Source organism: Drosophila ficusphila, unplaced genomic scaffold (assembly GCF_018152265.1).
Source record: "Drosophila ficusphila isolate 14025-0441.05 unplaced genomic scaffold, ASM1815226v1 contig_607, whole genome shotgun sequence".
Classification (NCBI taxonomy): domain Eukaryota; kingdom Metazoa; phylum Arthropoda; class Insecta; order Diptera; family Drosophilidae; genus Drosophila; species Drosophila ficusphila.
The window spans coordinates 502,314-514,047 of NW_025064537.1; the positions used below are offsets into that span (position 1 = coordinate 502,314).

The window sequence follows — 11,734 nt, forward strand, 5'->3', positions numbered from 1 at the left end:
AATATTTTTTATAGGCTCTCACTTCGAATTCATTCTTCAATTTCCATCTATTTTCCTTTTATGCCCGCATTGCTTTAAAAAACTTATCAACATCCATCTTTCCTTGTCCATGCTTCCCGTCTGACATATTTCTGTTCGACGCACAGGTAAATATAATTTCTTTTGAGAAGTGAACACTTTCAACTTTCTCCCGGGGCCATTGATCCGTGCTGCATCAAAAGTTGCACCTGACTTCGATGTAGTTCTCCCTCGCCTGCACTTTTTTCCTTTGCTATTATAAACTGATTTATTGGTTCATTTCCAGGCAGCAGAATGAAGGACTAAGTGCACCCAGGTTGGAAAAAGTTAAGCGGGGAAAGGAGTGAAACGGAGTAGATAGGGTAAATTAGATTTGGCACTGCCTTGATGATGATGCATGCGACAAGTGAGTTTATTTTCCACGGCAGTTGGGGTTATAAGCTATGTGGAATACATTTACTATATATGTATGTATGGAAGTGGGTGGCAGATCCAGCTGGCTGGTGCAGCAAGCCGGAACAATAAGAGCAACAGACGGCGGACGTAACTTTAAGCCGATATCAAATCTTTCAATAATTAATATGGCCCACAGCCTCCCACTCAGAGAAAGGTGCAGAGCGGCGTCGAACTGGCTGGGCAAACAAACGCCGGCTCATAAATAAACACACAGAGCGTTTCAGTTGGTAAAGTTTTCCATGCCGCGCACACACACACTGCCAAAAATCAACACCCTATGCAAATTCACAAATTCACACCTCTCAAAAATCAAAAGCAAACGAGTTCTGTGATATTTTCGCAAGACACAACATCACCACATTCACAGACTTCTGCACGACTTGTGTTTTTCTTCTTGCAACATTGATTGAAAAATTTAAACAAAAATGGTTTTAATAAATAGACAAATAAGAGAGATATTCGAGATGAATGTTTGCATTTTTGACCACTAAAAATATGGTTTTCTGCAGCTTAACTTGTTGAGTACTTTCTTTCTTAGCCATTTGATAAATAAATTGCTTACACTTATTTGTTGTACAACTAAAGCAAGGCTTAACAGTAATTGAAATTGTACTATCTGCATTATTTATATTAAAAACTTCTAAAGACTTATAAATACTTTTAAAATTGTCATTTGAAATATAAGCACACATGAACTTCCTTTAACAACGCTTTAAAATTTTATTTACTGAAGAAATTTTTTAAGTTTATTGAAAGCCATTTTGTTATTTATTAATCGGTAAAAAGTTAAACAAACTTAATAAAAGTTTTTAGGAGTAAATTTAACCCAAAAATCCTGTTAATGAGCTTTTAAAACCTCTTTTTTGCTTACAAAAAGTTAAATAAATGTTGAGTAATGTGAATTTGTGAAATATATTTATGTTAGGCGTTAATGAAAGATACAATTATAATAGTTTTCTCTTTTTTTCCTTTATTCAATATAATTATAGTATTATTTAAATCATGTTTAAGAACGTTTTCTTATTTAATATTTACAAGTTTTTCTCCAAGTGCAGAACTGGCACACAACAGCACGTGTTCATTTCCGGCTACAGCATTTACCGTGCATATCCTGCCTTGTATCCTTGGCCGGCGCTCCTTCTGTTCTGCTCGGTCTGGTCTGTTGTGTTGTATCCTGTCGCTGTTGCTCTTGCTGTTCCTGCTGCTGTTGCTGTTGCTCCTCCAGCGGTGGCTGCCTAAGCCGAGCTCCATCGTCGATACAGAAAGCTTTCAGATTTAATTTTAATTAGGTGCTATTGAATTTATAAATTTTTCAGCTGCTGTCGCCGTCCTGCGTTCTGCGTTCTTTGTCCTTCGTCCTTCGTGCCACGCCGGTTGTGGCCTCCCACCGCACAAGGCGAACTTTGGCAGCCATTGGCAAAAGTTTCCAGAGAGAAGGGGAATCCCCACTGGAGGCACCCTTCCTGTTGTTGCCTGTTGCCTGACACTAATAACAATAATCGCAAATTGTATTTTCATGAATTTTCAACTCGTAATTACTAATATTTCAATATACACAGAAATACATAATCTATATACACGGGCACCCCATCACGCGCCCAAATAGAAGCCAAAACTGGCGCATAATTAAAATTTCTTGTCCACGCCTACTCTTAAATGGGCGATTTGGATGGCTTTTCCGAGGAAATAGGGTCGAGGGACGGGTTTGGGGATTTACCTTTTACAATGAATAACAATGAACAATGTACATTAATTTTCCGTATTAATTGTTTATTTGCGCAGGCTGCATATTAAAATTTTTGCTAATCAATAATAAACCCCATTTGAAACAGATTATTTTGCGTTGGGCTTTCGTTTCAAGTGGTTAAGGGGAAAGTCATTTGGGATAGGTAGGCGTAATTGAGTTTTAAATGGTTCTTTAAGCTTTCTGTTTATGTTTACTAAGAAGAGGTTTAAAGACCTAAAGATAATAGAAATAAATGAAGGTGCAAACAATATTCAGTGCGAAATCGTTACATTATTAACTTATAAAAAATTACTATATCGATAACTTTAAAAGTACCTCCAAAAAAATAAATGAATTAGCTCTCAAGAGTTTTACCAAACGCTGAAAAAAATGAACCAATAAAAATTCACTATAATGCATTATTATCATAGTCAAAATTAGTCAACATTTTAAGTTAACATTCAATAAAATAATCTTTTTATTCAAAACCTGTTACAAATAAAATGTATACTTATTTTGAACTCAACAAAATCTAGTGTGCTCTGACTATTTAGTTATTTAAACGTAAATATTCAATTAAACCAGAAGGGAAAATTTATGGTAATTGAAGTGCAATATGCACGGACACTTTTTGATCGTAGGGTTGATCCAGACCCTTTTCGTGATTGTCAGTAGCCTGGACCAAGATACCATTGCGAAGCTCAAAAAGTTTGTAAGCTGCGAGGATAGGGATTACCTTCCCAAAAATGGGATCTATAAAGATTACTGGGTACTAGAAAACTATATAATGGCGGAGCATGGTCCACTTTCCTGCTTTTCAAATGTTACCTATACCAGTCATTCGGATTATACGTATCTGGATAACGTAGTTCCCCTTCTGGAACGCTGGCGATCTCCTCTTAGCTTGGCTATTTATGCTCCCGGATCGGATTTCGAACCCACTGTAAACAGTATTTTGTATCTGCTGCAATGCCATCCTGGCAGGAACTTGGTTCGCGAACTCACCAGCTTTCATCTATACTTCGATGTGGAGCATCTGCCACATGTGGTTCTCTCTCCGGAAAAAGCTATAAAAATAAAAGCCATCTGCAAAGCTCCTCCGCCTTATGAGAATGTGGCTAAAAAGGATCTGTACAGATCTCAGAGGAAGCTCGATTATCCCGTGAATATGGGTCGCAATATTGCGCGGAGGGCTTCGTTAACTCATTTCGTTCTGGCCTCCGATATCGAATTATATCCCTCGCCAGGATTGGTTCCAGCTTTTATGCACTTTTTGGGCCATCAGGTAAGTTGTATATTATGTTTGTTAAGTTTTTTATTATTTAACATAGTATTGACAAAGCCAAACGTGTTTTTATACTTTAAAAGAGTTAACTTATTGAATTATATGTGAAAATGTATATTGTTTTGCGGACAAAATTGGTTTGATTTGAAGACGTTTATTCAGCTAGAATAAATAAAAAAAAATATGAATTTTAATTTGTTAACAAATTATTAAATTTTCTATTGTAGAAGTATTTTAAATTTTGTAGAATTCCTATATAAAAAATTAATGGAAATAAATTGATAACATCGTTGTTTTTTATCCCATGAGCATGGTATGTATGTATGATTTTTGAAATATAGAGTTTTCTTACGACTCTTGAATTACGCATTAAATTTTATCAAAATCGGACAACTATATCATATAGCTCCCATATGATCTATAGTCGAAAATATGGAAAATGAATAGAAAAATCGTCTTAGCTTCGATGTTGTCTAGCTTTTATGCGTTTTGTTCGACATATTTGATGACTGCAAGGGTATATAAGCTTCGGCTTGCCGAAGCTAGCTTCCTTTCTTGTTTTTTTTGATATGGTAACATATGTTTGCAGGTGTTTGGGAGACCAGGACAGCAACCGACGTCTCCAGTGGTCCATGTGCTGCGTATTTTCGAGGTGAAGGCCAATGTTTCAGTTCCGAACACCAAACCGGAGTTGCAAAAGTTGATAAAATCGAAGGAAGCGGTTCCCTTCCACATGAAAATCTGCTCACTCTGTCATCAGGGACCAAAATTGGGAGAGTGGATAAACGCCACCGTTCAATCGGATCACCTGGGAGTGTTCAATGTGGGTCACCGTTCCGAACTGGACAATATGTGGGAACCGATCTTCATTGGCACCGTCGAGGATCCACCGTACGACGAACGATTAAGTTGGGAAGGTCAGAGGGATAAAATGACGCAGGCTTATGCCATGTGCGTCCTGGACTATGAATTCCACATCCTGGACAACGCCTTCTTGGTCCACAAGCCCGGCATCAAGCAACCAGCTAAAACTGAATCACTGTTCTCCCAAAAACGTCACACCAATGGAATAATTAATAAAAAAATTATTAGGGAACTGCGCTTCAAGTACGGTTACCGAAAAGGATGTGTCATCTAAAAAGCGGATTGTTGTTTTAAATTGTAAATTGTCAAATAAGTATGTGAAAAAACGGAAACGTAAAACTCTGTTTGATGGTAAGCTAAAAACATTTGTTTTCAGACATTTCAGTCATACCATTCTGTTGTAAAAAATTTTATGTGTTGAAATTATTGTAAAACGGTCGAGTAGTTTCATACATATGTTCATATGTTGGTGGAAATAAAAAATTTACATTTAAAACCAAATAACTAAATAAAATCGTAAGCCTTTATAGTTCTATTTACATATTTCGTTTATAATGCACTTAAAATTCGTCGCAGCTCAGGGCGAAAGCATTTTCCGCTTCCATCAATGTTTGCTTAACTTTTTCTGTTGCGCAGTTAACAAAAAATCAACAGCAAACCCAACAGCATCAATAGTATAAAATATGAACTGCAAACCTAAATAAATATTTATTATTTGCTGCATTCTACTGGTTTTGTGAGTTTGTGTGTGTGTGTATTTTGTGTGTCAGGGCGATGGAAAAGGGGAAATTTTTAGCTTAATTGAATATCAATTCATTTTAAAATGCGCGCAATAAAATGGGGAGTGGCGTAGTTAAAAGAAATCGAATAGTAGATGATTTTTAGGGGCTGATTGGAGCGGCGGGCAAGGGGTTATGGAATATTTATAGCGCGAATTATTAGCATACAAAATGCAATTGATGCCCTCCAGTGATTAATTAAAATGTTTCCGAGCGCATATAAATTCATATTGTTTATTGCGGTTCACGCACAGACACAATGCACTTGTGTTAGTGAATGAAGAGTGCGAGGTCATGCGCCATTTTTGTGGTTCACTGCACTCTGCGGATGGCCAAGTGCCTATAAGCCCGGCTAGTACACCTCGTACCCTCGTCACCTGCCTCTCTACCTGTGGTTTCATAATTTCGATTCAAGGACCGAAACTGAAATTGTAAACTAACTAAGAATGCGCATGCTAAGCAAACTAAATTATTAATTCATTTGTTTATGTTCAACGTCCAATGACATAGTTTTGCGGCTAATATTTATCACTTGTTTGGCAACTTGCGGCAGTATTCGAACTATTCAATATGTAAGACGAAAAACGAAATGAACTATCTGTAAGTGATGACAAGAACTCAGGCTATGCAAATTCCTCATAAGAAACATTGAAATTTAAAAATCAAATTCGCTTTGATAGAAAAATTAATATGTAGTATTCATTTTGATATGAACTTTAAATGAAACATTAAAAGCCCTCTAGAAAAATATTTACCTTTTTTCAAAAAAGGTGTATTCAAGAATAGGTCTATCATTTTCTTAAAGTAAAAAATGATTCGTAAATTAAAAAAAATATAATAAATGTTCATGTGTTAAATAAAGGATATGCCTTAAGCAAACTTGTTACCTTATCTATGCAAAGTTCAATACATTTTAATGTCATTGCCATATTGGGAACATAAATAAAAAACTCCCAGTATTGAGTCACTAAAAATAAACTTTGAAACTTCTTCGGATAACGACCACAACCTGCCCGATAATCCGTTTTTGTTTGGGCTCTTGTATACCCATCACATATCCGAAAGTGCATAAAACCAGGCCTGCGGCTCGTTCGGAACCCTATAAAGTTGAAAATATCCACTAGTATCCGCTGGCAAAACATAAATATGCACAAACCATAAAAAGCTGACCAGGACTCAGTGTCCTTCCCATTTCCGTCACAATGACATGGCAACTTGGCGAAACAAAGTGAGACGAAAGTTTCCCAAAAAGACAAATGACCCTTAAAGTAGAAACTAACAGTGACTAAATGGAGACAAGAGCAAAAAATTTGTGTGTGTGCCCAGGATGGAGCTCTTCCAAGGAAAAGAGTTGTGGGTGGGGAATTTGGGGGGAGAGGCGCTACCAGGATTGGATTGGATGGATGAAGGAGTACGGAAAACGAAAGCAGCTGAAGCAGCATGAAAATCTTTTAATTGCTGCCACCAGTAGCCAAGCAAGCAAAAGCTTTCCATTTGTCTTCCAGCCAACTGCTGACGTTGTTGGATCTTCCCCACTAAAAGGGGGAAAGAGACGGCCGCTCCGATTAAGTTCAGTGGGTGGGAAAGGGATGGGAACATAAGAGGGGGTGAGGGGGCACAAAGCCTGGGGCCGCGTGAAATTGCAAAATTGTTTCACCTGAATGCATGAGGCTCCAGTCCAGCTGCCCATTCTCAGAACACATCTGAGACTTCTGTTCGATAAGACAATGACAAATACGTAAACAGGACAAACAGATGACATTCAAAAATGGTCGACCGATTGTTTACCTTTGAAGTCAAAAAAGTCAAGTTTTTGAAAACCCACTTGTGATCGTAAATTAAAAAAAAAAAAAAGATTTTTTTTAATCAGGGCCAAAAAGTAAAGAGGATCCTTAAGCTATCAATTACGTAGTTAATTTATAAAAAAAAAAAACAAAATAACAAAAAACATATTTTATTAACAAGATAAAACTATATAATTGGATTGCATTTTACCTAATGAGGTATTTATTAATATATTACAAAATTTAGTTTAAATTTGTTCATATATTTTTTTACATATACCTATATATTGATATATATTTCATTGTATTTTTTTAAAATTTCTATATGTGTTTCCTATTGTATTCACCAGTCAAACCTTAGTTTTCTTTTACATTCTGACACGATTATATATTCCCATTAAAAACCATATAAAATATTGGCTATAAAATAAAAGCCACTTCACTCTGGTTTTAAAAGATTAACTTTTATGATTTTCTTTTCGCATCAGATAATCGACACTGTTTTTGGCATATGATTTTTTTAGCATAAGCCCTAATTGAAACATCCGGAAAGGCTTTGCAACGCTCTTTTGCCTCCAGCTTAATCCAAAAAAACACGCTCGAAAAATATGCAAACAAGCTTAAATGTCCCAAATCACCTTATCGTTTAGGCTCAAACACTCCACAGTTCAAGGAAAACTCGAAAAGGCTACTCGACCCAAGATGCCCCATTGACAGCCTTTAGCATTGGCCACAATGAAGGGCAGAAACAGAGCACCATTCAATAAGTCCTTTGGCCCCGGCCAGGAACACCCAATTTCCCAGCTACCTCTATTGTTATAGAGTATGAAAAACTAGGAAAAACCGACGGGCGAAACAAACAGAAGGAGGGAAATACAAAAATAGCAAGGGAAAACTAAAAAAGCGAACAACAGCGGAGGAGAAACTCCAAACAATAGGCAGCCGTCAAAGTGAGCGATTGTTGGAACGTGTCGGGGCATCAATAGAAGGTCCAAGTGGACACCGAACCGGAGGCTAATTCCCCCAGCGCTTGACAACTCACTCAGTGGGGCAAGTTTGTTGGCCCCGTAAAGTAATAATTTCTAAAAAACAGGAATAGTTTGTTTTACGCACTGGAGAAGAGAAACAAAAATTATTCGAGTGAAATCCTTGATTTTATCATTGGACAATGGAAAAGGGATTTTTTAAGTCTAAACCTTGCAGATATTAATTAATTAAATAAAATTTAAAAAGGAAATTTAATTTTTAAAACTAAGTTGTATTACAAGTTAAATTTTTCTTTAAAAGTTAAAATAATCTTAAACATTTTAGTTTAAGATTGGCGCAATTGGCGCAGACGTGTCAAAAATTGCCCTGAAGACGGTTGCCGAGGAGCAGCCGAAATATATTGGTTAAAAACAAAAATTGTGTTTTTAATATCAACCCAGACCTTGAGCCGGCAAAACACCAAATATTCAATTGGAAAGGTCGCTAACACTCACAAATTTTAGTTTCATTTAAAATAATTTTAATCATTTGGCAATATAAAATTGATTGTTTTCCTTATAAAGTCTAAGCAAGTGTTTTTGAGTTTTTACAGCCAACATATGTATATCAATCTTCTATCATATCTGAAAGTTTGTTAAGCCATCAAAACTCACTTAAATGGCATTAAGATATTATTAAGCCCGAATAGTTCAATAATATTGTCTATAATCTCTGAAAAATGTTAATTTAACCTGATCCCTAATGTTAACTATCATTAGAGAATTAAGGAAGATTTGTTTGATGAAAAATTTTATGGTATCACTTTTTGAAGTCTAAGCTGTAAAATAAAATTGTTATTTCAACCATAAGGCATCCATTATCCTAAAAAATCACAATGCAGCTCGCAGTTGTGAAATCCAAAACATTTCGCCTGTAACAAGGAAGTCCAGTTAGCTTGTTGGACAAACTGCGAGACTTTCCGCAAACCAAAACCATTGCGGCATCAATTTTCCCTCTGAATAAAAGATGGCCAAGATGCGTTGGCACACAGATTCTTTTGTGCCATAGAAATTGCTGTTTGAGAACGGACAGAAACTTTCTTTCTTAAGATGTTGCCAGTTCTTTAACCCGCTGAAAAGCGGAGCCTGAGCAAACATCTGCCATTGAGTGAATATCTTTTCCATACAAATGCCATATGGATGGGCTGAGCGTCTTAAGAAAATTGTAATTTTGATGTCAAACAACGATTAAAAGCAACGAGATTACCTGATGCATATTGCATGAATGCATTTATTGTGTTTGCCCAGCGTCTCAGCTCCTTCGTCCTGATGATGGCGGTATATCCTGTGAACCAAGTCAGGAAAGGTTGAAGGGGATGGGGAAAAGGGGAACAAAAGCAGACATCGTTGAGCTCATTTGCACTTTGACGCGTCCTCAGCTCAGAATTCCATGACACGGCAGGACGAAACAGGACGAAACTGCAGCGTCAGACAGGTGCAGGTGCAGCTGACGGCAATGACGATGTTAACGAGTCCACAAAACAGCTCCAAAGAACTTGGCAACCCCCTTCTTTCCTTCTTTCCCCCCGTGAAACCGCAGCCCCAAAAACCATTTGCCCCCATCGTTTGCCTCCGCAAATCGATGCAAATAAGCAAAAGGCGGCGCTATTGCCCAGTTTAGGAGTTGAGTCGCCAAAAGCCGATCAAGCTTTGATACACTTACAGATGATAATTTGAATACAAGTAGAAGGTAGCCAATAAAATTAAGGGAAACATAAAAATCATACCCTATAATTTGTGAATTTAATTGCTATTAGTAGAAAAGTCTACTACTTTTTATAGATTTATTTATTTGTTATAACATTTATTTGATAATTTCAATAAATATTCGTATCTTTACTTTTTACCATCATAGCTTGAAAAATTTGTTTGCCATGAAACTTTTTAATGAACAAATTTTGTTGCGACGAAAACCCGGCATACAAATTTCCAAGCCGCTCTGCTTAGTCCTTAACTGCCATGGATACGATCTTTTGTGTCAGAGTATTTGAAGCTCCATAAGCCATCCTTTTATCCAGCTGCCTTTTTTCAGCGGTTGCTAGTTGCTATTTCGATTTTTTTGACTCGTGTTGTCGGTTAGCGAAAATTTCAACCGCAATGTTCAAAACAGCAGCGGAACAGGGGGGGGGAAAATCTGTTAAAATTTCAGCAGTGGCAATAGGCGCTTAAAAAAAGCTAATGGAACATATGGCTGCCGGAGCAGGGCCAAGCGGATCTTAACCCACTCAAACCACTACCAACCTTTCTTCCCACCACACATCCTAACAAAACTGAGCGGGTTTTCGTTTGGCTCTGCGTCGCACGATATGTTCTGCTCACTGAAATAAACAGATGCTGTTTCTAATACAATTCAATCGGTATTAGATATTTTAAATTCAAATATTAATAAGTCAACAAAGGCTTCGTGTTATTGCTAAAAGTATTTGGGAACATTTGAAAAGAATCAATGTAACCTCTAAAATTACTCATACGACATGTAGCTCCTATATACGAAAGTTTAAATATTAATAAAGTAACATCTTTATTTCATTTTATAATTTGCTTACACTTAACCAGTCTATTTTTTAAGAAAATCATTAAAAATTCTGTACCATGCCCACACTACGTATGAGTAATAAATTGGTAAAAATACAAAATTACTCATACGACTTGTGGGTCTTATATACGAAGGTTAAAATGTTTACAAAGTCCTTTATACTTAAAATTGATTTTTATATCTCATTTTTATTAAAATTGCCTCAATATTTTTAGAGCAAAAAAGGTGTTCAAAAATTTCGGAAAGTGCAGCCTCTCCACGTACAATTTCCGGCTGAACACATTTTGTGGTCGGGCGCAAATGCATTTATATTTGAGCAGCAGCAACAACAACAACAACTGCACAAGAGAAAGAGTTGAGGGGAAGGAAATGAGTGAGGGGCAGGGGGAATCGGAGAAGGCCGAGAAAAGGGATTCGGAGAGGGAAAACAGAGTGAAGTTTCCATCGGCGACGCTTTGGAAAGCTTAAGCCATTTCATTTTTGGTTCGTTGGCGTTTATAGCATTTGCTATTTTGCACTATTTTTATGACTCACTACGGGGGCAATGGCAGGACAAGGGCCGCGGGAGGGTTAAGGCGATGGCAGTCCGGAGGCTGCAACTTGGAGCTGCCGCTCGAGCAGCCACGGGGCACTCATATTTCTTGGAACTCATACAAACACTCACAAAAACTAATAGAGAAGGCCATCGAGCGCTGAGCAAAACAAACATTGCCAAGCCAGAAAACAAACCAAAAACTTATCAATATATATGCTATATGGTTCGTATTTTTGTTTTTCTGGAATAGCTTTATTGTAATTATTTCTGAAGAGGCTATTTGGCTAAGAAACTAATTGCTCTGGCTAATATTTTCGGCACTCTCCACATTGGTTTGCCAAATAAAGTGATTTTGGCCAGACTGTGGCGGGAAGAGATTAATAAATAATCAATATTCCCACTCCTGCAAAATGTGAAAACAAAGATAAAAGATAAGATATAAAAATAAAATTATTAATAATATTTCCTTTTTTATCTATATCTATGCAAAAAGTGTGTTGTTTACAAATTTATTTTTATATACCATTTCGAATTCTCTAATAAATAAAACTTTTAGTGTGAATTTCATTAAAGAAGTGTATTAATTACTGTAGGGTTTTTAAGTGAAGGCCTACTTATGGAAAATGTTTCCCTTAATTAAAAAGCGATCTAAAATGTAGCTCTAGCATAGCATGCGTAGGTTTTCAAGCACTTTCATTACTCAGCCAGCAAATTGCCATAACTTTC

General features: G+C 36.7%; 1 protein-coding gene across 1 annotated transcript; it reads left to right on the forward strand.

Moving 5' to 3' along the window:
• The first annotated feature begins 2,735 nt into the window (after nucleotides 1–2,735).
• Nucleotides 2,736–4,850, forward strand: LOC108092259 (beta-1,4-glucuronyltransferase 1). Its single transcript, XM_017191774.2, has 2 exons — nucleotides 2,736–3,485; nucleotides 4,075–4,850. Exons 1-2 carry the CDS (start codon nucleotides 2,817–2,819, stop codon nucleotides 4,621–4,623), a joined length of 1,218 nt encoding a protein of 405 aa, XP_017047263.1. The 5' UTR covers nucleotides 2,736–2,816; the 3' UTR covers nucleotides 4,624–4,850.
• Nucleotides 4,851–11,734: the final 6,884 nt, after the last annotated feature.